Source organism: Cryptotermes secundus, unplaced genomic scaffold (genome assembly GCF_002891405.2).
Source record: "Cryptotermes secundus unplaced genomic scaffold, Csec_1.0 scaffold162, whole genome shotgun sequence".
In the NCBI taxonomy this organism is placed as follows: Eukaryota; Metazoa; Arthropoda; class Insecta; order Blattodea; family Kalotermitidae; genus Cryptotermes; species Cryptotermes secundus.
Window position 1 is genome coordinate 1,308,048 of NW_019739943.1, and position 27,937 is coordinate 1,335,984.

At 38.7% G+C, this 27,937-nt stretch overlaps 1 protein-coding gene across 1 annotated transcript; it reads right to left on the reverse strand.

Annotated features, from left to right (window-relative positions):
• Positions 1-386: 386 nt before the first annotated feature.
• LOC111872054 lies at positions 387-27,790 on the reverse strand. The gene is made up of 6 exons (XM_023865555.2): positions 27,126-27,790; positions 18,318-18,464; positions 15,536-15,646; positions 13,823-13,987; positions 12,175-12,233; positions 387-10,285 (listed from the first exon to the last, which is right to left on the reverse strand). Exons 1-6 carry the CDS (start codon positions 27,261-27,263, stop codon positions 3,163-3,165), a joined length of 7,743 nt encoding a protein of 2,580 aa, XP_023721323.1. The 5' UTR covers positions 27,264-27,790; the 3' UTR covers positions 387-3,162.
• Between the last annotated feature and the right edge of the window lie 147 nt (positions 27,791-27,937).

A 27,937-nucleotide genomic window follows, 5' to 3' on the forward strand; every position in this document is an offset into this window, starting at 1 on the left:
GGTTTAGCAAGTGACCATGGTGTGATCTGAGTAAGATTTCAGTTCCATAGTGTTCCAATGGTGCAATCTGGTTATTGCAAGGCAACATCACTAGAAGCACAGTAATTGTCCTCATAATAGAAGTTGATCACTGGGGGGGGATGTACATAGAGGGACAAAAATGCATCACTTTTGGGTTCAGAAAGCTGCTAATTCTCCAGCCAATGAAGCCATCAAAGATGGGTGTCATAAGGTTGATGTATTATTGCATCTTTTGAATGTGTTCTGCAAACATCTGTTTACGTTTAATGAGTTGAAGGCTTAAAAAGTTGCCCTGGAATTCATTACACAGCTGTTCTGCATACCTTGCAGTTTCTTGTTTGGAAAATGGAAGAAAAAACACAAAATAAAGAAAATTACCTTTTTATTTAGATGCATAAATTTAATTATTCTTACCCCCTACACCATATAAGGCTCTATCCTACATGGAATACAGACTGAAATCAATTATACAAATAATAACATACGCTTTCGCAGCTAATGAATGAAATAAAGTCTTCTTGGACAATCAGCTATGCCAATATGGAATAAAGTTCTATTTCAGAGACTGTCTGTGCCTTTATAATTAGGGACTGACAAATGTGTGACCCATCAAATCGGCCTCTGATTACGGAAGTATAAACAGTTTTCATAGAAATTCATTTAATACTGACATGGCTGATCACCTGAGATGTCACTTGAATTGTACAGGGAAGTTATCTGAGATCCTCACATCAACTCTTTCCACATGTTTGAACCTGCAGCACAATCAACAAGCCACTTAGAGCTACAAATCACAAACAGAACCCAACCAGATCACAAAAGAAGCCAGAAATGGTCTTGCTGCAAGAAATGCATTACATAAATATTCATAGAATGTTCACACTAAAGTGCTGAAGATACTCCAAGAAACAGCAAATGTGAAACCCTGGTCTCCTGTAAAGATATCTAAGGGATTCTGTGAGGAAATGTACAAGCTCAGCAAAGATTTCATCAGAATTTTCTTGAGCACAGCATTCACCATTTTGTTTCAGTTTTTATCCAGTAATGAGCCTGTCTAAATTTATTTGGATGAATATGTTTTTTTTTTTATTATTCTTGGTAACATCCCAGTATTTATACTGGAATGTTCTCCTTTTCACATTATGGCTACTGTGCATGAACATTCATTTCAATGTGCAACGCTCATATTCCATTTACACACAATAACATGTCTGATTATTTACTACAGTAGCAGGAACTTGGGATCAGTTGAGAGGCACATATCACATAAGCTTACTTCAATAAAGCTACAGAGATTTACAGGGGCAACGCTTAAAGAAGACCAGGGGTCTCACATGGCTGTCAGGCCAGTGATGACAGGCTATTGGCCTCCTGACTGCACCATGAGTCCAAATGCATCATCACTTCCTGCTGAACAAACCACATATTTCACAGCAGACTCAGATAATCTCCCTGCAGATGATAGAAGAGCAAATTTGGAAATAATGCAAAAAAAAGTACTCGCTTTGCCTTTAATAAGCACTTTACTAAAACAACAGATCTTCCTGCTTCATGTACATGCTGCTTGAATGTAATATTACCAGTAAAAAGATAGAAATAAAAAAAAGTTTGTACTTGCAATTGTCAAGTATTTTTCTTTTCCTCTGTTCAAACCTTGGTTATAAACCCTTGACATCAATGAGGGATGACATACACTCACACATATTTCAGCAAATTGTTTATCAATACTATCAGTGTTCCACAACTTAACTTCTAAATTTTGGATTTGAGTTTCTCATAGCAATAACTACTAAGAGTTCTGTCTTCTGTCATATAACACCATGTAGTCTGCAGAAGCCACTGAGGTATGTTCCGACTGGCTCTGTGAATAATCTACTAGCCTATTGTCATCCCCTGGGTTCCTGCATGCCGCTTGCTGTGCTTGGAGACTGCTTCTTGTTGGTTTCTTCCTTGGCTTATTACTCTCTGACCCTGACGGAGGCAGTACACTCCTCTGAAACATGGTGTTACATCACAGAAGACAGTAACAGTATTCTTCTGACTTCTTTATGTTACACCCTCTGCCCCCTTCAAACTGTGGTTGAAGTTTAATCCTGTCCAATTCTGTCAAAGGGACGTCTACATCTCAGTCTCATGTTGAGGCCAGAATAACGCCCATGTCCATACACTCTTAATTTTTTCCATTTGCCAGTTTACATGCAAATTGAACAAATTTTTAATACAAAACTTTCTATCAAACATTATTAAAACAATTTCATCTGATCACCTCAACTGGAAAATGAAGCTACTGTAGGAAAGGTTAACTTATTAAAATATATACATTAGACTGTCACCCAGATGGAAAACCAAACATCTTTCTAGTTAAGAGGAACTTAACAGATGCAAAGTTGTATAACATCTACAAGCCAAGACAATTATTATTTCAGGTTGTTGTACCTGTGCACACTACTTACCATGAATAGAAGTGCCAACAATGGTTTTAACATGTACAACCTATGTTACTATTAACTGTCATGTATTCTTGCATTTAGGGCCTACTCCATAGCACATTCTCACCTAGCTGTAGAATTCTTTTTAAATAATTTTCTGACTTAACTCTTGCATTGGAATATCGAGTATTACTCGCCGTTTTCAAATAACTTAACCTATTCAAGCTGTCACAAAAAATGAAACTGATTTCTGAATCCCAAAATTTTGGTCCTGGAAAATAAATATTAATATGCATTGACATATACACATACCAGAAAAAATGGCACACCAGGTCATTTTAATGCCAACACAATGTGTTAACAGTTTAAAAAAAAAAAGTATCATCAGGGTAATCAATGACTGAGTAATACAAAATGTAATTATGACCTAGCTGGTACCAACAGCTTTATAAAAAGAAAATACTCTCTATTAGTTCTCACATCTTAAATGTCAATGCAAATATTCTGTTTCTATAACCCTAAAATTAGATGTCATGCTTCAGTATGGAACTATCAATAACTTTACATACAAAGAACATTAACTTACATCCTCAGATGAGTATAGTTTAAAGCCAATGTAAATTGCAAAATAAAAATCAGCAATCACTTTTCTTACTCAGTATTCTGGACCTCAAGTTTAAAGCAATATAAAATAAATTCACCATCACTTTTCTCATTCAGTATTTTGGGCCACAAGTTCATCTAAAGCATCTTCTAATGAATATAAACAATCCTTGTCTTTCTTTAAATCATCTTTATGAACAGGAAGAGGATCCAACACATATTTCTGCCTACTTTCATCACTGGCTGACAGTGGGCCAGATGCTGAAGTCAGATTGCTTTCTGAGAAATCACAAGCATCTGCACTTAAAATTTCATTATCCACTATTTCTGCCATTATGGAATGTCCCAGATCATTGCCATTAGGTTTGTCTGTGTTTCCTGTAACATGTATAGGCAATTCCTGCAAAACACCTGTACATGTTGGTGAGTTCTGAACAACATATTTACCTATGATTTCATCACAAAATTTTGATTCGAGACAGCTAGGTTGTCCTGTTACTGATGTATCTTGTGTTTGTTCCTCCATCATTGGTGCTTCTGGAGAGTGACTCGGAAAGTCTAATTCTCTTAACTGTTCTGAATGTTTTGCTGTGGTACCTGATACTTTTGTCATTGCAACATCTAAGCAATCTTCTGCCTTCATTAAATAATCTGTCATTTCATCCTCTAATCTAAAATTAATTTCTGCATCACACACAAATTGATCTTCTCTGCCATTTTGGATCTCTGGATCATTCCGTTCTATATTACCTCCCATAATATTATCATGAGTTTTTTCTTCTGTAGTTGAGTCATGAAATAGAGCCCTCTCATTCTGCTCAAAACTCTCAATAAGCGATCTTTTATTATTCTGAAAATTATGCATACTTCCACCTGGTTCAATATGGTTTATTTTATTCTGAGATCTTTCCTGTGTTTCACTGCCATCTCTATAGTCATTGTCTTTAAGTTCAGAATCTATAATGAAGTCAGTATACTCAGAGATGGAAGGAGATTCTGCATTAACGACACTAGATTCTTCCATATTATTTCTTTCTGTCGGAGATCTCTCAAAACTATAATTCCCAAAATCATTTCTTGTGGATTCTATAATTGTGCCTTTATCCAAAGTCTGAGATGTTATAATATGTTTCGCCTTTTCCAACTCTCCTAAAATATTGGAATGGGGCTCATTATTTTGATTTTCCCCAAGAAGGTTCAAATCTTTGACTTCATTTGCTGACTGTTTATTAAAGAAAGATTCTTGTCTGTCCACTGACAAAATCAAATTATCATCTGAATGTTCCTTCAATTTCTTCAGCAGCTGGATGTTAGCCTGAAAGCTGCGTGGTTGCGCCTTTTTAAGATGGCAGATACGAAAATGTTTGGTAAGGTTTACATAAGATGTAAACGTGTTCTTTTTGCAGTTGCTACAGGTGAAGTGTTTACTGTGGAAAACCTTCAAGTGTGTAGACAGAACAGCTGAGTTATGAAATATGGTTTGACAGATGGCACAAGAAAATTTATCCTTAGAAGCGGCCAGTCCTTGTGGTCCAATAGTAATGGAGCCCTGAATATCCTGCCTGAGATTACTGGAAGATGAATGCTGTGCTTTTGAAACTGGGTGTGTAGGTTGAGATGACAAGTTGTGGCTTTGAGAATGGGCTGTGAAACTTGTTTCTGTCTCAAAAACCAAAGTACAAATGTCACAGATGTATAAATTTTGCTTTTGAATTTGTGATTTCATGCTATGTGATGCTATTATATTCTTTCTTTTTAAGGACCTGACATGGATTTGTTTATGTTCAAAGAAAAGTAACTCATTTTTGAAAACCTTCAGGCAGATGTCACAGCTATAGAGCTGTTCACTCTCAGAGCCTTGACTACTGGTGATATTATGTTCTACTTCCTCTGTTTCCATGTCTACCAAATCATCTCTTGCAAAAAGATCATCTGCATTCACTTTATGACTCTTTCGGTGCGTCACAAGGGCACCTACATTACCACAAACTTTGTAACACACTTCACACGTGTATTGCAGTTTCTCATTCTGGATATTATTTGAAGATTGATGGGTTTTTTCATGATCAAAGAGATTCTGTTCACTGATGAAAGATCTGAAACATGTATGACAATTGTGAAGATTTGATTGTGGCTGATGTTCTGGTTTTGGACCTAAGACAATATGTATAGTTGCATGCTGAATGAGTTTAGATCGGGCATTGTGATAACGACCACATATGCGGCATGTGAAATTGTTGCCTTCACCAGTGAAATTGTCAGGGTGATGTGAACTTAGATGAGAGGCAAGGTTTGGATAATCATGGCAAAAATTAAGGCACACCCCACAAGTTACTGCAGCCTCTCGTCGATGGTTACGAATGAGATGTTGCCAAAGATGTCTCAGGGCCGGCCACTCCTTCCCACAGAGCTGACAGTAGCAAGGGGATTTTGAGTGAGAGCCATCACTGTAAACTCTACGGACTTCTGATTTTCGGCGAATCAGTTTAACATTGCAAGATACATCGCTGGTCTGACTGTAAGAGATTCCATGCTTGCCACTGTACTCTACATTCTCAGATCTGACATTTCCTTCATTGTCATTCTTCTTATCTTTGCTATCACTTCCCTTCCCAGGCATACTGGCATTGGAAATGCAACTGACTTCAGTCTTAACTTCATATATAACATTATCTTTCAGACTGGATTCTGGTATGTACACAAAAGGTACTTCAGAATCACAACTTCCCTGGTTTTGTGCTTTTGCACTAGAATTATTTCCTGTGCTTTCATGGAAATTCAAATTATATGACTGTTCACTTCCAGTCATAAGATTCCCTTGTGATGCTGCTGTTGCTGTGATGAATTTCTGTTGTACTCGTTTGGCCAGATGGGCAGGAGAATTTATGTGCTTCCAGTATGATGATTTATTAGTGAAATGTCTGTCACACAGACCACAATGGTAAGGCTTTGTATCTGAAAGTGATGAAACGTGCTTCAAATTTTTGTGGTCTGCAAGATCTGACGGTGAACGGAAGGAAATATAACATTTCTCACAATTGTACGAACGCCTTGGTCTCTTGGCAACTGTATTATGTTCTGCATCATACTCTGGAATGTTTACTGATTCTTCTTCAGTGCCTGAATTTGAATTGAGACACTCCACATGAGTATGATGTTTTGCTTCTGTGTGTTCCACCAGTTCAGCAGAGGTTGGAAAGATTTCTCTGCAGAACTCACAAGACAAGTGGTCATTTTTAATTACAACTCCATCCTCCGAAGTGTCAGTAACATTCTCCTTCCCTGATATTTCTCTCAAGTTTCCCTCTACTTTCTCTCCACCTTCATCATCATCATCACCACCTATTATACTCTCTCCTTCAAATTCAACTACTTTGACGTGTCCCTTTTCACTATGCTCTTGTAATTCCGTCTTGCTTTTGAATACCTGGAGACATTCCTTACAAGCATAATATTCTGGGTGGCATTTTGTAAAATGATTCATTACTTTGTACACACTGGAATAAGTCTTGGCACATATCCTGCAAGTGTCTGGAGCTTCCAAAGCTCTTGGATGGAGGCTCTCTACATGCTGAATAAGTTCTTCAGTTGATGGGAAATATTTGAAACAAACACCACATATAAGAGGAATGGCAGCCTTGTGTTGTGATGTATTAAGGTGATTCCACAGCCTCATTTTGTTTAAATATACCTCTCCACAGAGGTAGCATGTCGGAGGATATTTAACAGACTTATGTTGTCGATGATGCATGGCAAGATCAGCCTTTGACCTCATTGTTCTTGAACAGTTTGGAATGGAGCAGCAGAAGTTGGGGTGACTGTCATGATTTTCCTTAATGTGAGCAAACAGATCTGCTTTTGATGTAAAGAAGACATCAAGACAGAGTTCACAGTGCTGTGGAGCATGAGATACTTTCTGGTGCTCCTTTAGTCGTGATGGGGTTTGGTAGGTCCTAGAGCACATGTCACAAGTTAGATCCTGTGTGGAAGCAGAAGAATCTGATTTTAATTTTGTAAGTTTCAGTGGTTTAGGTTTAGCTGCACGCAAGCAATGCCGCTGGTGTTTTTTAAGGAGATGGGATTTCCAGAATCGTTTTGAGCATTTATGACATGGATAGAGTGTTGGGATTTTCACAATTTTCCCAGCACTGAAATACAGATTAGATAAAGGTAGTTTAGTACAAGGATTTGGATTCTTGGGACAATGTTTTGTAGAGACATGATTTTCTAGATGAGCTTTGCTTGCTGAAATTCGTTTACAGATATGACATGTCAATTCTGGATGATTGTTATGAACTCTCTTGACATGCTTCCAGAGATCAGATGTTCTACCATAAAATTTTGAACACAGGTCACATGCATGAAGAGAGTGAATTCTGCGACGGTGGTTTGCCAACTGGGCTACAGACTGAAATGTCATCTCAGGACACACATCACAAAATAGCATTGGCTGAGGTTTCGGAGCCATTGCTTTCACTTCTGGAGACAAGCCTGGAATTTTACTAGGCTTTGAAAGGGCATTTGATTGAGCTGGAACTGACGTACCCACAGATTTTGTGAAAGTGTTCACTGCTGTCATAAATTTTTTGGATGTTCCTACAGATGGTACACTGAAGGGAATTCCATGCCTACTTTTTTCAGGAATGTTTATTGGCAAGGAGAATGGTCTTTTAAGAAGTGGAACTTGAGGGACATCATTGCGAATGTCTATCAAATGTATTCTGCGATGCCTTGAAAGTTTTGATCTGTTAGAATATGGGCGACCACAGATGTCACAACAGAAGTCCCCAGCAGTTAGTGGCATGTGGGTTGAATGAACATGAGCCTGAAGATCAGGAACAGTGCAAAACATCTTAAGACATACCCCACATGTCAGTGGTACACAATCTGGGTGTACACCCATTAAGTGCTTCCAGAAATCAACACGGGTGCCCCATAGCTTTCCACAGATTTCACAAACATTTGGTGTTGTGCCCTGTAGTCGGTGATGATTAGTGCAATGTTCTTGTTTTAAAGAACGCGTAGGAAACACTTTTCCACATCCTTGTTCATCACAAGTTAAAGCAGATTCACCATTATGTGTCCTAAAAACATGCCTCCATCTTTCTGATTTGCTTCTGTGAGAGCTTCCACACAATTCACAAACAAAGTAAAGTTGATAGGACCCTCTGGAACTGTTTGGAACAGCTGCATCAGTGTTGGAATTCGCTTTATGAGCACCTTTCTTGTGCTTCACCAATCCATCCTCTGTTGGGAATGATTTGTAACACAACTCACAGCCAAAAGAAGAACCTTCTTTGGCGATTCTTCCACTTGTATATTCACCACCATTACTGTCAGCCAATACTTCCTGTTCTGAGCCAGGTTTGTACTCATTTGTAACTAGATCTTCATCATGATTCTCAAATTTATAAAATCCAGTATTAAGTGTAACAAGCATTTCAGGATCATAAACTCCACCAGCACCATTGTCAAGGTTATGAACAGTCACATGTGTAAGTAACTTCTTTCGACAATCATGCTGTCGACCACACACCTGACAACAATACCGGCGCTGTTCTGTTGAATTATGAGTAGGAGGATGGGAAGTTTTCCAATGTTGGTAAAGCTGAGTGTTATTCTCACAGATCTTAAGACAAATACCACATGCATAAGCTGCATATTCTTTGTGTGTGTATCGCAGGTGTAGCCAAAGACTAGCACGGTCACCAAATTCTCTTGTACATACCTCACACATAAAGCAAGATTGTGTTTCAGGAGGTCTCTCTGTAAGCAATGTACCATCATCATCTACCTCTATTACATCTTCGACGGTGTTCTGATTACTAGACTTCTGACTAAGAACACTCTTTTGTTGCCCATCAAACTTCCTGGACGTGGACTGGCTATTTCCACTTGAAACCAAACTGCAAGTGTCCTGCTTCTTCTGAGGTGTTCGCTGATACTTTGAAATATCCACAAGGTCTGAAGGATCTATACCATGGCAGGCATTAAAATGTCGGCTAAGAGATGAACGTAAAGTGAAATCTTTTTCACAAAGGAGACATGTAAATGGTTTTGTGTTACCCACACTTCCTCCATATGTTTCCTCTTCAACATCATGGTTATTCCTATGCTCTTGCAGTTCTGGTAATGTTTGGAAAACTTGGGGACAATTATCACAAGCATAAATATTCACATCTTTTTGATCCTGATCAAAGTCATCATTATCTTCGTCATTCCTTGCTATCTTTCGAGGTTTTGAACTCTTACGCCGACTGCCACTGTTACTTCTTGTCTCGGCTGATGAACCTACTCGTTTTTTAATCTTTATATCATCCATACTAATATCCAATGAGGGGCTTCTTTTCCTTGATCTAATCTCAGTACACTCCCGATTTTGTAACAGTGTTTGTTTCAACAAACTTGTTTCATTATTCATTCCTGGTATTGCCTTTAGATCTACCCTTCTAACAGTTTCCGAACCTTTAGTTGACTCAGGCTTCTTCCCGATTTTGAGGCTCTTTGCAAATTCAGATTTCCTGCTGATATCTGAGTTTGAACTCTGACTGCTGCTGTCTGAGGACACTCTTCTTGTGTGACACTGAGAATGCCTTTCCAACTCTTCTTCTGTTTTGAAAACTTTAACACACTGCTTACATGTATGTAGGATTCCAGAATTGTTCACTGACTTTCTGGTTGTATTCTGGACACTCTGGAAGTTACCTGCTAATTTTTGGAAGTTGTCTGCAGTAACTGAATATGAATTTTTGTTATCAATAGAATGCTGCACTAATGAAGCGCCATGCTTTGGGGAGTCGGCAACACTTACTGAAGCATCATCACCATCATTTATATCAACAATTTCTCCTTCCTCTAAGCCATGCTTTGTTCTCTTATGTTCACCAAGGTTGAAACATGTAGAAAAGACCCTTGCACATATGGGGCACGTTACAAGAGGATTACCACGGTGACATACGCTGACATGTCCCCAACGGTGCTTTGCAGTTGAATATGACTTATTACATAGATCGCAACGATAAGGACGATAGTAACCACTCTTCCAGTTAAGGTCCACTGATTTGTCCACAGGACTGTTGCTCTGACAATGGTTTTCTTCCACACCTTCCTTCATGTGGATTTTGTTATGAAGTGCAAGATGTCCTTTACTAGAGAAGGCCTTATTACAAATACTGCAAGTGTGAAGCGTTTCCTGTCTGGTTAGTTCCTCTTCCCCCTCTCCTATATTGTGCCTGTAACATTTGGATAATGAACAATAAGAGGATAATTAATTAGGTTTGTTTATAAACAGAGTATGAGCCTGTATGAGCCCAATCTAATTCACATGAATAGCTTTGTTTAAATTCTTATTTTATATCTCACAGATATTTGTCATCATCTTGTACTATGGAACCACAGTAATATATGAACACTGCTACATGTTTCATTCAAACACATTTTAAATAGTCTAAATCCATTGAGCTGTCTTTCTTGAGAAGGCAAGTTGCTCAGCTAGTCAAGATATTCCCTGCCCTTTATGGAAACCGAAGGCTCACAACAACGCATTATGAGGCAAATGAATTCAGCCAGCACCCTCCCACCCCTTTTCCATTTAAATACTACCCTTCAGTTTACGCCTAATTCTTCATGTAATCCAACACTTTACATAAAATGTATCACCTTACTGAAAATATAAGCGAGTTCCATTAACTTCTTGAAATCAAAATGTGCAACAAGATTCTGAAGATGGAACTTTACTGAGGAATACAGAACAAATAATATAACCACACAAATATTAAAATTGTTTAAAAGGCACATATTTATAGGACCTTTCCAAAAACATGCTACAATTTTAACTAAATGCATGAGATTTTTTTTGTGTGTCCATGAACACAATAGACTTGGGAAAATAAGTGACAGAATTTTTAATATGTGCATAATTGGACTTCCAGCAATCTAGACACCTTAGGAAATACTGCATTACTCCAGCCAGTGTGTATTCAGTGATGCTGATAATAGGTGTCAAAATTTCATGTTGAGCTATTTAATTATACATAGATTACTTCTGTCAACATCCTTGAGAAAACCTCATACAAAGAATTCACATGAGCTGGCAACTGACATATCTGGGACATGCAGGAAATCGATCAGACAAAGTCTGGTTGTTAAAAATGTTCACTGAGAACACCATGTACTGTACTTGCTATATGTGGTCGAAATATTCCCATTCTTAGAACAGATGAACATTTTGTCATGAAACAGACCCAGTATCATCAAAAAAGTCTCTCTCTCTCTTTTAGCTCTTTCTGAAAGCAGTATTGTGACTCTCAAAAAGTTTTACTGCCAGGCCCTGTAATTTCATTTTCATTATATCCGTCAGTTTATGAGATTCTTGGTAGAGAACAGTTGTGAATACATATTGCTTTATCAATATGAATGACATCTAACACGTCTGTTTCTATACTTCTCTGTAATACATGTCATTTATTGCACACAATCCTGAGAACACGTCACACTTTTTAGTGCCGTGGACAAGCAACAGTATGAAGGCAGCAGCTTCTGTCCAATCCGTGCTGCCAGCCAGAAATTTCCACAGCTACAATTGTGAAGTTCACCGGTTGCATAGTGTAAGAGAATCAATGGATCTGTGCAGTTCAGTTCAATCTGATCATACTTTTATAAATGGCATACAGCATTTATGTGTAGTGAAACAGTGCATATAGTGTGAGGCAAATAGTAAAGTGCAGGTGGCAACGACAAGAAAGGAGTAGCTTGGTGGCATACAGTGAGACAGCAGCGAACAAGAACTGATGTCAATGTTCAAAATCTTAGGTGGTTACTGATAATAACTGCTCCAAAACACGATAAACATTACAATACAACATGTGTATGAACTGTATTTCAATAGTGTAATGATTATCAGATTCTGCAAAACTAATTACTTTCTTGTACCACTTTACCTCTTGCTATCTGTTCCACGCTTCTTCAACGAAAGGATAAGGCAATTCAAGCTAACATGATACAAGTTGTTACTTTTACTAGATTCATAGTGAGAAATTCAGTTCAGTATCAGATGTAACCAGAATCAAGCAGATAGCAGGAAAACAAAATTGATTTCCATAACTGGAGTTAAAAGTCTTACCCATCAGACCTAACAGCATCCTTTCTTCTGCCACTGGTATCATCTACTGTCTCAGTATCCTGAAGAGAAAAAGAGGAATTCTTATTAAGAAACAGGGCTGAAGAAAATGTTATATAATGGAATGTGAATGACTGGGAAATTAAGGAAGAATTACTGAAGAATATAACAGTCTATTTTAAGTTGTGGTGGAATACCAATACACCATATAATTCAGGCATAAATCAAGGAGCAGTACACAGCAGTTGGGATTACTTCCTGGTATTCTACAGAATACAATGAAACTGCCCCTTCACACAGCACAATACAAACCATCTCTGTGGCTCCAGTATGTAAGTGACACGTTTGTAGTCTGGCCTCATGGTGATATGGGTTACAGGTTCTTCAAACCACCTCAACAGACTTTCCAATACAGTAAAAAGATAAAAGCTTTCCTTGCGCTAAACTAATTAAACACTATGCCATGAAGTTGACCTCGGCACTAGTTGGACGTGAGTGGTCAGCTTCACGTCCTGGCCGCTTTGCCCCAGTGCCGACTGGACAGGAGGCTGGGTGGGCCCCAGAGCCGGTCTGGATGACACAGAGAATAGAAAATTCTTGACCCTACCAGGACTTGAACTCTGACCTGCTGTCCAGCCCGTAGCCAGTTGCTATACCGAGTACCCTATCCCAGCTCCCCCTTTCCAATACAGTTTACTATAAAGTGTGATTTCTTTTCCGGATGTTCTGGTCATCAAGCCATATTAGTTTACAGAAAATCCATCCACGTTGGCCAGTACCTCAACTTCAAATCTAGTCATTCTCCACATGTCAAAAGAGGACTAATTCACAGTCTACACAATAGAGCTTCTACCACATGCCAAGAACAAGATCTGTTTAATCAGACTGACAACCTGAGATGTGATCTTCAGCTCACCCATTATCACCAATGGTTCGACTGCTCTTAATTCCAAGGGTAGCAGTTGTCCAGATAAACACGAAAAGCCTCTTGGCTCTGTGTCTATTCCCTATGTGGAAGGCACTTCATTCAAATATATAGGGAATTGTTAGATTAGGACAACCTCCAAAACTAAACACACTCTTAGGAGTTCACTTATGAGAACCAGATTGAAAAGGCTTCCACAACAGATGGCACACTGAATTCACATTATTCTCTGTGTGTGTGGCAGACACTATGTTGGTGAAATTGACCCACAGCTGTGTGGCTCCAACAACACGGGTACAATCTTAAAGATGGTCCTCTAGAAACGTAGTGAAAACTGACCCTACAAAGATCACGGGGCACGCTGTAATGAAGTCAGAATATGGAAAATAAAGTAACAGCCAGTAAATGAAATACCAGGAATCAGCCCACATCATGTGTTTAGAAAATCCAGTCTGCCAACCTAGATTGGGTATTTCCTTCATATGGATTCCCCTTATCAGCAATGAAGATAGCAACTTACAGGGAAGGCCAGTACGATCTGACAGTGTGATAAAAAAGGGCTCAGGAATGCCACTAACACTCCAGTACCATTCAACCAGCATAACTTACCATAATATTTAATGGCACTATCCCTCCAAGACAAGTTAATGTACAAATGCCAGAAGCATATTTAAGACAAGTAACTGTAGTAATCCAATGAGAAACATGACATCTGTGCAACTGTACCATGGAATGATCCTTGTCACTGTCCTCAACATGCTCCATGGCTATAACTTCATCAGATGGTGGGTGGTAATCTGAGTGCACACTGGTAGGGCTCAGTGCTTCACTACATTTCGGTTCTGTCCCAGTATCCTGTCGTTTTTCAGGACTCTTTGTTGGAACAGGGAACTGAAAAATGAGCAAATGATCACTTAAACTACTGTACCTGGATGCTACCACTGCCCAATCCCATGATCCACATTACAAGACTGATTTATGGGTGAGAGCGCATAATTTGTATATGGCTTTCTGCATGTAGACTATCTGTCCATTTCCTTTATTTTCTTTACCTCCTGAATTTATCACAGTTTTATAGAACCGTGAATTATCATATACACAGTTTCCTCTCATGTCCCTTTCTATTTTATAATGTCCCTCACACTGCACTGTCTCCTGTTATGTTGCATTTACAGTATAATATATCAATTAAACACATACAGACATGTCAGTTACAAAAAACAAAACAAACTCCGTGGTTTTGGTCCGCAAGCGAACTATACTGACTGAGCAACCGCTGCTTGTCGGTGAAGTTAGTTTCAACTTTAGCAGATAAGAGGGTGCCGCGTGGTCAGTGCAACAAATCCCCATGGCCGTTAATTTTGGTTTTCTAGACCGGAGTCGCCATTTCTTTGAAACAGCTCCTCAATTATCCTCATGAGGCTGAGTGGACCGCGTTCATGTGACTATAAAATATAGATACATATACACACAATATAAAAGTTTCGTTATAACAAAGGCTAATTATATAACCTCACGGCAACTGACATAAAGAAATCTGCCCAAAGTCAGAAAGTGTCTGCTTATACACACCTTACGGAAACTAATCCATGAATTTCACATACAGAATATAATAATTCTGTAACTACTAATTTGGACATAATTCTTGCGGTCTCTGCTGCACCTGGTATGCATGCGGGTGACAAGCATGATGCAGAAAGGAAACAAGTCACGGACAGCTGACAAGTGGTGGTCCTCCAGCTTGGGGGTTGGGCATGGGGCTAACAACTCCTCACCGTAAAAAAATAAGCTTGTTACTAAAATGTACAAGAAGCCTCAGACCTGGACGGATTCTGCCGACAAATGACCAAAGCAAAAGAAAATGAATATAAGATTTATTGGTGGGAAAGCCATAAGGAAAGAGACCACTGGGAAGACAAAGGCATAGGTGGGTGGACAATATTAAAATGGATCTTAGAGACATAGGATGGGATTGATCTGTTTCAGAATAGGGACCAGTGGAGGGCTCTTGTGAACACAGTAATGAACCTTTGTGTTCCATAAAATGCTGGGAAGTTCTTGAGTAGCTGCACAACTGGTGGCTTCTCAAGAAGAGCTCAGCTCCTTGAGTGGGTGAAACAGCACATGTACATTCACACACTGCAGCTGATAGGAGTAAAGTTAGAAACAAAAAAGAAGCAAAAGTGATGTCATCTATGGAAGTTGGTCCTTTTAAATCAACTACACGATGGAAATGAAACCTACCCTCCTGAAAAGACAGCAAATGCCATGTGGCATTTGATCCTAAAAACATTCACCACATAACATTTGAAATGTTACAGCAATTAAAACTGTTCTTTTTACAAATATTTCAGTAGTCAATCTTATAACTTCACAGATTACCTGAAGTTACTAATAGGAAAAACATATGAAAGAGCAGAAATGGCAATGTTAATTTACCTGAGGCTCAAGGTGAGGCATTGGTACGTCTTTCTCCTGTGTTTCACCTTCATTCTTAATCTTCCGCAACTGGCTACGAAGCAGCTCGAACTGCTCTTTCAGCTCTCCATCCTGTTACAATGTTAAACATATAAGTATTGCCTCCTTCAACTGCACTGCAGGATAAAACACAAATCATCACCTATACACAATTATCATATGCATGTAATTTAAATGGGACCAAGGCTCTGTGTTCTAGTGGTAAGAGTTCTTGGCTACAGATCCAGAGTTCTGGCTTAGATTTCCGGTGCTACCAGATTTTCTGAGAAGTAGTGGGGCTGGAACAGGGTCCACTCAGCCTCGTGAGGATAACTGAGGAGCTATTTCAAGGAAATAGTGGCTATGGTCTATAAAACCGAAATTAAAGGCTGTGGGGATTTACTGTGCTGACCACGTGACACCCTCTATCCACTAAAGTTAGCACTAACTTCGACGACAAGCAGCAGTTGCTCAGTCAGTATAGTTTGCTTGAGGACTAAAACCATGGAGTAATTTTAAATGCATAACAAAGAATAACTATAAACTGAACATTAATCTGAAGTGTGAACATGGAAATCCAACCACATGAAAATATCTGTCAACGCAGGGCTATTTCAGAGCTATGGTAATATTGTTTGTGTTATGTGAGTGAAATGGAAGCTTGTACTCATTAACCATTTACTACACAAGACTTCCTCCTATGCAAACTTGAAAAATATGAAGAGAATATTACTTCATATACTTGCAGTCCATTAAAAGACCAATTTCACAGAATATGTTGTTCTAGAGGTAATGCTACAGACCTGTACTCAGTAGGTCTTTCGTTCATACTTGAGCAACGAGACTGTCTATCCTGACTGAGGTTTTTTCATGAATTTCCTCTGTCCCTCCAGGCAGATATTGGAATAGTTCATATTGTATCACAACAACTTCCTTTCTCATAATTTCAAATGTATTATTTCCTACCATCCCACCATTTTGTGCTGTACAGTCTGTCCTGCTAAACCAAACATCAGGAGTTTGCTGACAAAATTTGGAGCAGAAAATGTAAACAGTTGTCCACTTCACCACCATATTAGGGTTAATTCAATTAGGCCATGATTGTTTCCTCCAAATCAATTCATCATCATCTGATGCTATTTATAGTTTCGATGATGAATGTGTCATTAAATAACCCAAAGCAAAGAAACCTTTTTCAGAGAAACACAGGCCTGTTTCACTGCCAGCTACATAGTACTCTACAGATTTTCACTACTTTATGAACACTTGAACTCTCTCACGCTGTTTCAGAAAAAAGTAGATGTGAGTTGATATTTTCATACTGAACAATGCTTGAAAATACCATGCTGACAGTGCCATAATGAGTATGTTTATATACCTCTGTTCTCAGTATTAAGAGCACTATCTTCTGGGATATGATACTGTGTAATGTGGTAGAAGTTTAGCGATGATTCAGAGGAACATGTTGACTCCAACTTCACAGTCAAAGAATAACCATGCAGGCAAAAAGCAGCTATTTTAATCCTTACATCTGTACATAACACACAGGAAGACAAATGATTTTGAGAGCAGTCATGGCATCTATTCCCCAAATTTAATTTCTTCATAATTACAATTCTGGTCTGTTTATATAAACAGTGTGAGTCAGCCTAGATAATAATTAACGGGAAAGAACTAGAAGGAAGTGGTCATACCCTAATTTTAAGGCATGTCTCAGGGGACAGAGGAAAACCACACAGGAACCTGCCAGGATAGTCAGCATCCCAATCCAGTCAAGATAGACAGTGTCCTGGTCAAGGTTTGAACCGGACATTTTCTGAATACAAGTCCCTCAAATTTTCATTTATTACCCCGTGGCTTTTAGTTTGCAAGTGAACTATATCTACTGAATGACCGCTGTTGGTCTGTGAAGTTAGTGCCAGCTTTTGTGTGGCCATTAATCTCGGTTTTCTAGACCGAAGCCGATATTTCCTTGAAGTAGCTCCTCAATTATCCTCACGAGGCTGAGCGGACTCCGTTCCAGACCCACTGATTCTCAAAAATCTGGCAGTGCTGGGAACTGAACCGAGACCTCTAGATATGTAGCCAGGAACTCTGACCACTAGACCACAGATGTGGTCTGCTTGTGGGCTAAAACCATGGAGTTTTTTTTTTTGATGGGCACTTAAATTTTATATGCAAATGTGTATTATTTATTGCAAGATAGCATACAGTTTAATAAAAGTTGAGCAAACGTGAGATTTTTTATGAAAGCGATGATTTTTGTGAAAGTGATTTGCAGAGGCAGTACAGACAACAGATCATCATCATCATACAACTGTGATTAGTAGCGCCAAGCTCTCCCAAACAAAGGAAACACATGACTGTAACTCCACATTAGAATATGACTATAAATCACATGATAACAAAAACACACCTCACTTGCAGAATCTGTGACTTACTTCTACTTGCTTCTTAACAATGTTATTAAATACAAATGTTACAGCAAAACAAACAGATATGCACAGCTGTTTCTTCAAAGTCATATTAATCCTTCTCCAGACTGAATAGAAGAGTTGGAAAATGTTACTTTGAGCAAAATTAGTGGTCATCTCCTCCATCCATAACCTGAGAAGTGTGATTCGACGCCAACAAAAAATCCACATAATATGGCTAGTATGTATGTTCACATGAGAACTTTCGCATCAGTCTTCTTATAATGCAGTGCAAGTAGGTTGCTACAAACCACAAAATAATGATGATGATGATATTAAGAGGTTTATACCACTTGACTCCTCTTCTCTGATTGTCCAATACAGCTCTCCAGCAAAGCAACTGCATTGACACTTCTCTTCCGGAAGTCATAGAAATTTTCCAGGTTGTACATACATCTGTAGCACAATGACTTAGGCAGGTTATCACTTTCTGATACCTGTAAAACACAGCAGAAAATTACATATTTTTAACTTCTTATACAACAAGAACAGATGTATAAATACTTTGTGCAGGGCTCTATATTTCTAGAGGTACATGCAGAAATAGTCTTCTTGAAACTTTCTGAAGAGAAAAATCAACATGGGCTTAACATTTGTATATAATGTATGTCACCAAATTAGCCACTGTAATGATATACATGTTAAATCCTTTCTGTTAATTCACTACAGGTACTTTAACCTTGAATTCAGCAAAGTTATGATCTGCCAGATTGCTGCGACTGCTTGAGGGGGCATATTTTCTTTCATACTATAGACAATGTTTTATCTGCTTAGTGAATTTTGCTGATAACTATTCACTTATAACACCAGATAGTGCTCAGATTTTCACTGGGATGTTTCTCAAGCCACACTGGATCTATCTGTCCTTAACTTTCAATCATCAGAAAATTGGGAACTGAAGCATATTTCATTCATGGCAACACACAGTTTTTCTTGCTTTTCAACAGTACAGTGTGACATGAAAATCAATGAGCTCCCAGATATGTCTATGATTTTCTACCCACAGAGCTACATACCACTGCAAGAAGAAACAAAAATTGTCAATTTACATAGAACTTTTCTGGTACACCTCAAGGAAAGTCTCCATTATGGGATCAAGGGTGTTGTGAAATAAACAGAAGCAAAGGCAGGTATATAAGGTTAAGAGATTTCAACACCACAACAACTGCAGGAGTGAAGAGGACTATCTTCTGGGTTATAACACCATGTAGTCCAATGAATTTCAACTGACATTTTATAAAAAAATATTTCCTCCAACTTCAGGATTGAAGGATAAGCTGAGCAAGAAATGAGCATGAAAGCAGAATTGTATTTTCAATGGACTACATGGTGTTATATCCCATAAGACAGAACTCTTCATAACCACTGCTGTATGAACCTCAAATCCTACAAATTGCGGGAGTGTACTGCAAGAATAATAATGGCACTCATGTTTCAATATTTATATGAAAACAGTAACATGCCTGAAAGAGTGCTCAAAAGGACACACTACACCACAATCCATAGGATGCAGGCTGCTTATTACTTCATCCCTGCTGACATAAAGATTTTAATAGTGTTTACAGTGGCCAAGAAACTTCAAAAAGGCAGACAGGAACAGACACTTACTCATTGAGCTGAGCCCTTCTGGAGGAGCCACCAATTCTGCAAATACTCAAGAATTTCCCAGCATTTCATGGAAGCTGAAGGTTCATTACCGTGTTCACAAAAGCCTTCCACAGGTCCCTATCCTGAGCCAGATCAATCCAATCCATACCATCCCATCCTATCTCTCTAAGATCCATTTCAGTATTGTCCACCCACCTACGCCTTGGTCTTCCCAGCGGTCTCTCTCCTTCTGGCTTTCCCACCAATATCCTATACGCATTACTCATCTTCCTCATTCATGCTACATGTCCTGCCCACAACATCCTCCTTGACTTGAACATTCTAATTATACCTGGAGAAGGGTACAAGTTATGAAGCTAGTCATTGTACAGTTTTCTCCAACTCCATGTCACTTCATCTCTCTTCCGTCCAAATACTCACCCTCAGTCTATTTTCTTCCCTTAATGTCAGAGACCAAGTTTCACAATATACAGAACCACAGGCAAAATTATGGTTTTGTATATTCGAATTTTTATGTTTTTGGACAGTAGACAAGAAGACAAAAGCTTCTGGACTGAATGGTAGCAAGCATGTCTCCTCTTAATTTCCTCCTGAATCATGTTTCGATCTGTTATCGGTGTTCCCAAATATCTGAACTGTGCCACATTTTCAAAACATCTGTTTCCTATCTTTATGTCATGATTTTGCCCTGCATTTTGGCGATAAGAGAGCAACATATACTTAGTTTTCTCTATGTTTACTTTAGACCAACCTCTTTACTTGCATCACTTAAAGCTTGACTGTTTTTCTTTATGGTATCTACATTATCACCCAGTAGATTCACAGCATCGGCATATGCCAACAGCTGATGTGTCCCATTTAATTTCAGTCCCACCTGGTTTCCCTGAACCTTCCTAATGGCATATTCTAAGGCAAAGTTGAAAAGGCATGGTGATAAAACATCTCCTTGCTTTAGACCATTCTAGATATGAAATTTATCAGACAAATGTTTACCTATACGGACTTTACTATATGTTTCGTTTATATACATTCAGGAACAGACACACACACACACTTAAATCTCCATGAAGACTACTTCTTCAGGAACTACATTTACATGACCAAACAAACTCGGTATCCTTTTCAAACAAAACAGTACATCACTGTATTATATTTCCTCTTGGCATAAAGACATTTTGTGTGAACCATATATACCCTGAAGAAAGCAGTCTTCTGGGATTTGGCACCGTGTATATGTGGTGTTAACTGACGTTTCGGAGGAACGTATCGCCCCCATCTTCAGGGTTGAAGAAGTATAAGTAAATCTGCAAGCGACAACACCGTGAGACACGGTCAAGCAGACTCATGGTGTTGTCGCTTGCAGATTTACTTATACTTCTTCAACCCTGAAGATGGGGGCGATACGTTCCTCCGAAACGTCGGTTAACACCACATATACACGGTGCCAAATCCCAGAAGACTGCTTTCTTCAGGGTATATATGGTTCACACAAAATGTCTTTATGCCAAGAGGAAATATAATACAGTGATGTACTGTTTTGTTTGAAAAGGATACCGAGTTTGTTTGGTCATGTAAATGTAGTTCCTGAAGAAGTAGTCTTCATGGAGATTTAAGTGTGTGTGTGTGTCTGTTCCTGAATGTATATAAACGAAACATATAGTAAAGTCCGTATAGGTAAACATTTGTCTGATAAATTTCATATCTAGAATGGTCTAAAGCAAGGAGATGCTTTATCGCCATGCCTTTTCAACTTTGCCTTAGAATATGCCATTAGGAAGGTTCAGGGANCCTGTGTACTGAAAAGCAAATATTAAAATTTTTAATAATTTATACAAACATAACTATTTATTCACACATCATGATTCGCATGTCATTTACTTCTGAAACCTCACAGTTCGGAATAAAAATTTGTAGATACAGGGATCTGATTTCAAATATATGACACAATGTTGACAACTTACGTCTCTATCTCTCTCTTTTCCTCTTCTTCATTGCAACTTTATGTGTTTTAGAGTTTAGTCTATTTTGCATGACACATGGTGGCAACTTTCAAAAAGAAACTGTTTCTTAACCGTTCAGCGTGGTTTGACGTGTATGTTTCGTCAGGTATTTAAATCGTCTGGGGGGGTTCGACGTGTATGTTTCGTCCAGCTGCACACCTATGTTATAACGCCCATAATAATTGATGGTTTTGCTGTAGATTGTTAGATTTTTCGCTGGCCTGTTGTCACAAGTACTATATATAATGAGGCATTTGTTTAGCTGCGCTAAGTCATCGTTACATATGCCTGTCTTGCAGCAAAATTCCTGTTGCTCTTGGGAGAGGTTTGTGGTTCAATCTGTTATGAATGGCGTGTTTTCTTTCCTATGAAGTTATAAACAGCAGAGACGTGATATGTGCTGTGTTTATAATATCATATTGCCCTGAGCTGGCCACACTAACACACTCAATTGTAATTCTTAGAAGAGGGATGTCCAAAAATTTATTCTTGCAACATCGATTGATTTCGCACAGTACATAGCACCCAGTTCTTAGAAAAACGCCACGAATTAAGGCAGAACACTATGGTCACCCCCTATGACGATACTGGTGTGTGTGGGGTGGGAAAAGAACTCATTCCTTCATGTATTATCGCTCCAGTTGACGCCATTTTATCGTACTGACCTTGGTGGTCGTTTCGAGGGATGACCATAAATATTTTTTTTGAGCCAGCTAAGCTCTGCTTTCGTGCACTACATACCAGCCAGTTCTTAGAATAACTTCATGAATTCTGTGATCACCCCTACGACATCTACTGCCGCCAAAATGGATGGAATATCAAAGGCATAGCAACAACCCCTTGTTATGATAACTCGTAACGTTGAATTTACTGCAGCTGACCTGACTAGCTAAACTGCTCACGGAAAGACATTTCCTTGAACTATACCCCTCACGGGGAAGAAGGCAAGGCCGCACAGAAGCTGTGTGGTTAAAAAAAAAGAGCAAAAGAAAAGATACACAATATTGGAGCGATGAATGTGGGGCACCGTTGGGTTACACGAATGCTTCAAGGCCTTCCTTACACTGCTCAAATTCTGAACCACCTGCTTCCTTTGACGAGATACCGGGTGCTCATATTATAAGGTAAGGTTATAAAAACCATCTTTTAAGATCATTTTAGTGAAAGTTTCATGCTTCAAGGCGTACCATTCACTGCTCAAATACTAAACAACCTGCCTCCATTGCCGAGATACAGGGCGCTCATATTATAAGGTAAGGTTATAAAACCACCTTTTAAGATCATTTTAGTGAAAGTTTCATGTTCCTATCTCATAGAATTTAAGAACAATGATGAATAAATCATTTTCGAGCAAAATTTAAATGGCCGGCTGAATATATTACCGCCGGAGACGCGGCCGCGGAATTTAAATGACCGCACCAAAGGGTTAATTATGGAGAAAATGTATTTAAGAACAACTGTGCAGCTGGCCATGACCAAGCTCTAAAGACAAGTGTGAGAAAATAATCTTCATATATAGGTGTACACTTAAATACATTAATTTAAGACTGGCTTGGGGTGTGATAAGCTTCTGTGTGCATTCTGAAACGCTTCTAGAAGGCTCAAACCATGATGAAGCTTTGGACAGACATTTTCAGTACATTCTGCAATATAAGTTCTCATGTTAATAGGTATAAGTTCAGAGCTCCTGTACAACATGGCATATTGGCTTGTTTTCTTACCATGTGCAGGAATACCTTACCAGGTCAGTAATCAGCAGCATAGAGAATTCAATTTTTATCATAACAGGGTTAAAATTATCATTCACTTGGGGGGGGGGGGNTCTGGGTCCACTTGGCACGGTGGCCAGTGATGAGCCTATTGTAGCCTGCCCCAGTTGATTATGATGGTGGACAATTTGGTGGAATGAAGATCGACAGGGGAAACCGAAGTACTCGGAGAAAACCTGCCCCAGCGCCACTTTGTCCACCACAAATCTCACTTGACCAGATCCAGGATCAAACCTGGGCCACCACGGTGGAAACACAGCGACTAACCGCTTGAGCTATGGTATGGCCCTCATAAAAAGGTTTCTCTGTATATACAGTAAACCCTTGCTAATCCTGATGTCAGACAATCTGGATCGAAACACTAAAAATGATGTTCACAGTTCAGTACCTACTTAAAAAGACACATGGCATTTAGGAAGGCAGATGAGTCACTTGTCTGTTCAGACAAAATTTGACAGTTCCTTCAAACCTGCATTATTATGTTCAAAACCAGGTACAGCTTCTGAGTCTTCTATCGAAGAAGAAATGTAATGGTGTTTTATAGTTTATAAATAAGGTCTCTAGAGTGACATTTCTCTGTTTATTTTATATCATTAAATTTTCCATTTATTTCTGTTCTTAAGTTTTTTGTCTCTTAGGGCTACCTTTTGCTTCAGTAATCCAGATTATTGCTTAATCTGATGACCTCTCCCCCAATTAACCTGGATTATTGAGGGTTAACTATATTTGATTCCACTAGTTAACAAGGGTTTGATATCACATAAGAAAAACTTTTTAAAACAAGTTCTGATATACTAATTTCAAATGTGGACACAAAAATTATGCATTATGTCACAGTTCGCATACTGAATTACCGCATCAAAATAGAGCATCTTTTCTTTTCTTTTCTTAGTGTTCATATAAGGACAACCATAATGTAACAATATGATGTTAATGGAAAAACATATTTTCATGTAGATAATGTCATTATTTCAAAGAGCATAAAAATTGTTGATCTTGTAACGATGTTCTGTGTGTTAGAAGTGTGGGAACAGAAAGGATGCTGTGTACTAGTGTAACACAAGTGACAAGGAACTTGTGCATACAATGTTTACACAACCATCACACCAAGCACAATTTCTGAGGTAAAACAATACAATTATTCATACATTTCATCAGCTTACTGTGCCAAATATAACTATAAAGTAGTGTGGATCAATACTCAAATTCTACATACTTCTCTGAATGTACTGTCAAAATTTGATAAAAACAATTCCAACTTTTCCTGATCTCTTACAGCTTCAGTAAAATGTTTAAATATCCTCAGTCCCCATGAACAGAAATTACATGTCTTGCACTGTTGAAGGTTTAATGAATATGGTGACATCCTAAACTGTGCCACAAAAATACCCATGAAAAAGATGACAATTTCAAGAAATATGTATAAATTACTAAAAAATACCATAATTGCTATTTTTATTGTTAGAATACTGTTATTAGAAGAAAATGCTGTATGCCAACACTGGGAATGGACTCATTCATTTCCGAACAAATTTTATGCAGACTATCAAATACCAATTTCAGAACCAAAGGAAGCTTGCCACAGTAATAAATTACTGAATTACCATATTCTAAGAAAGCTGAATGCAATTATTGTCACTACAATCTCTTTCATCAATTACCATGAGGTTGACTTTTACATTATCTATTTACTTCATGGTCTTGCAAGTTACCTTCCCCACAAAGCATCCCAAAAAGTTCTGTTTTAACCTAACACATGCACAGTGACAGACTTCATATAAAATAAAGACAATAAAATAAACAGTGTTAACACAAGATGATTGTATATCATGTAATGACTAAGCTCTGCTTAGTTAATAAATGTAACACAAACAAGACAAACCTAAGGTCCTAGTCTGTTACTGAAATAGGGTTTTACTCGTTACTGTAACTGTCATACACTATTCTAAACCTACATTAACTTAACACCATTCACTGAAGGCTTCTATGAAACAATACTGTAACAGATTTGATCAACGCGCTGCCAGGCAACAGCTCTGTAAACACGGTCCAACACAAGAGATGAGGCTGTTTTTTCTGTCGTCTGTATTCAGCAGCAGTGGAACAATGTGGTTATGCAACCTGTTTCTAAGCAATGGCTTGGGAAACACACTTCTGTGTATTGGGCCATGCTATGAAAGTGGAGACGTCATCAACAGAGACGGTGTTTTCCATGGGGTTTGTGCAGTGCTTATAAGAAAAGGGAGTGACAGAATTCATTCAAATCAAGGAGCACACCCGTGTGGAGGTGGGGTTGAATACCTCCACCGTAACCCTAGAAGCCATAGGAGGCGACAAAAAGGGAAGTCTCAAATCTGAGACAGTAAAATAAGGTCGCGAGTCCCAAGGGACTTGGACCCAAGGAAGACTGTGCCGGCATGGGTCAACAGCATATGATGGGGCTTGACACCAAGAATTACTGACTGACTGTCAGCTGCAATATGAATATGACTTTGAATTCATTCAGGGCAGTTACAACCCAGTCATAAGCTTGAGAACTGAGTCCAGAAGAAATTTTAGTTCTGAGATTCCAGAGTGAATGAAGACGAAATAGCAAGAAGACTTCATAGTGAATTGAAGTGCTTGTTTCTGAGTTGAGATCTATTGCCAGGAGATGACTAGTGAAGATGGACAATCCTAGTATGTGCAACAGTGAACTGGAAGTTGTGTAAATTAGTGACATCACTGTATTTAAGTGTTATTACGCGAACTTGTAACTAAGGTGCTAATAAATCCAATCATCTGATTTAGAACCCGTTATTTTCGTCATGTGTACCACCCTAAGTAAAGCTATCCCTGTACCAGGCCGTGAAGGCCCATAGGGTTGTGAGACATTGAGGGTCCCACATTATCTAGACAATCGGCTCAAGGATGGCGGTAAGGTTATCAGCCTTATGTGCCGGCCACACTTTACTCCCCAGGAAAATTATTTAATTAATTCCCGGTACTCATTTCTGTTAGAGGCTGAGTCGACCCCAGGGCCATAGTGCAGCTGGAAGGGTTAGGTGAATTGAAAAAATCCAGTGACCTCATCGGGACTTGCTACATGTGACAGTATTTTATCATCAGCCTCAGGTAAAAGCATGGAACTGACCGAACAGTGGTAAAGAAAACTAACATTCATGTGACAACATTAAGTTTTAACAAACCCATTCATCCATCATCTCATTCATAACCCACCACTTCATCATTCATATCTCTACTCTACTCCATTCTATTCTTGTCAACCTGCATTAGTCTGCAGGCTGCTACCTGGACCCATACTGAAGGACAGCCAACTATGGCATTCAGACACTTCAGCACAGCGTCTAGGATGCTTCAGTACAATCACGTCCAAATGCTGACATATAACAGAAGTTAGAAATATGCTAGATAAACACAAAGAAACTCCCAAAACGTAATCTCAAATGCATAACATAAAGTCACTGGGTACTATGTCATGACAAAAATTTACAGTATGTGGTTAACTAAAAACGAGGACATCATCAACTATAATTTTATTTACTTGCACATCTGGCTCAGAACTCTTCGCCTGATGGATGCAACTTTCATTTTATCCATCATATTATGCAGCACAAATGATACACACGCTTTTAATTACAAACTTATCCCACACAGCAGTTGCTCCCATGCAAACACATTCTAGTTAACATACTCATATAGCAAAAAAAGTATACAGTACCTGTAATGGGAGACATGTTTGTATTTTGTCAACCAAATTTCTTTCCCTCCCTTCCTCGCCAAATATTTCCATTTTGATGGCATCGTAGCATGCACAAAGTCTACACAGCTCCATGTAATTATCTGGGCCGCATGACATGGTGGCTTTTTGCACAATTTCTACATCCCAAATATTACATCATGGGTTATAATGTGAACATAGCCTGTCCATTCCATTGTTGCAAATAATTTAACCACCTTGAAAGATTCTCAACAAATTTAACAAAAGCCGCCTTCCAATTACCACATATGAACTTTCATGATATACTTCAAGCCGTCATTTCCTTTTAACGATAAATACTGGTGTGGCTGTTTACAAAGAGCCAGTATAAACATAGAAAAGCAACTGACGAGACCACAAACAATAGCAACACCTATCCATTATCACCTCCTACCGCCATTTTGTACACATGCTGTAATCCCACAAATGAAAACAAAAACAGTAATTGTCAGATAAAAAAAAACACAGGCTGTACAGGTTATAAGAATATTCTTGAGTTAGGGATTATGATGGAGTGTTTGTATTGCCCGAAAAATGCTATATACACATCATCTACATTTCAAACGCCAATTTTCAACACTGCCTAACGCTTTCTATTTGCTAGATTTGCTCTCGATTTAACCGTTCGTCCGCATCCCCTACCACCACCCATACCCAGGATTGCATTACTGCTGCCATCTTTACGCAATCGTCCACAAACTAAATAAGAAATGGCCACCAGCACCGATAGCATGACCATAAAATAGAATGCTACCATACCACCTCTGAAGTAC

Coding starts and splice junctions, on each gene's coding strand:
- LOC111872054 (XM_023865555.2), bottom strand. CDS start 27,263: ATGTCATGCGGCCCAGATAATTACATGGAGCTGTGTAGACTTTGTGCA. Junction 13,988..15,535: donor TGCCTCACCTTGAGCCTCAG/GTAAATTAACAT, acceptor CTCATTTTTCAG/TTCCCTGTTCCAACAAAGAG. Junction 10,286..12,174: donor GATGCTGTTAGGTCTGATGG/GTAAGACTTTTA, acceptor CAAATGTTACAG/GCACAATATAGGAGAGGGGG.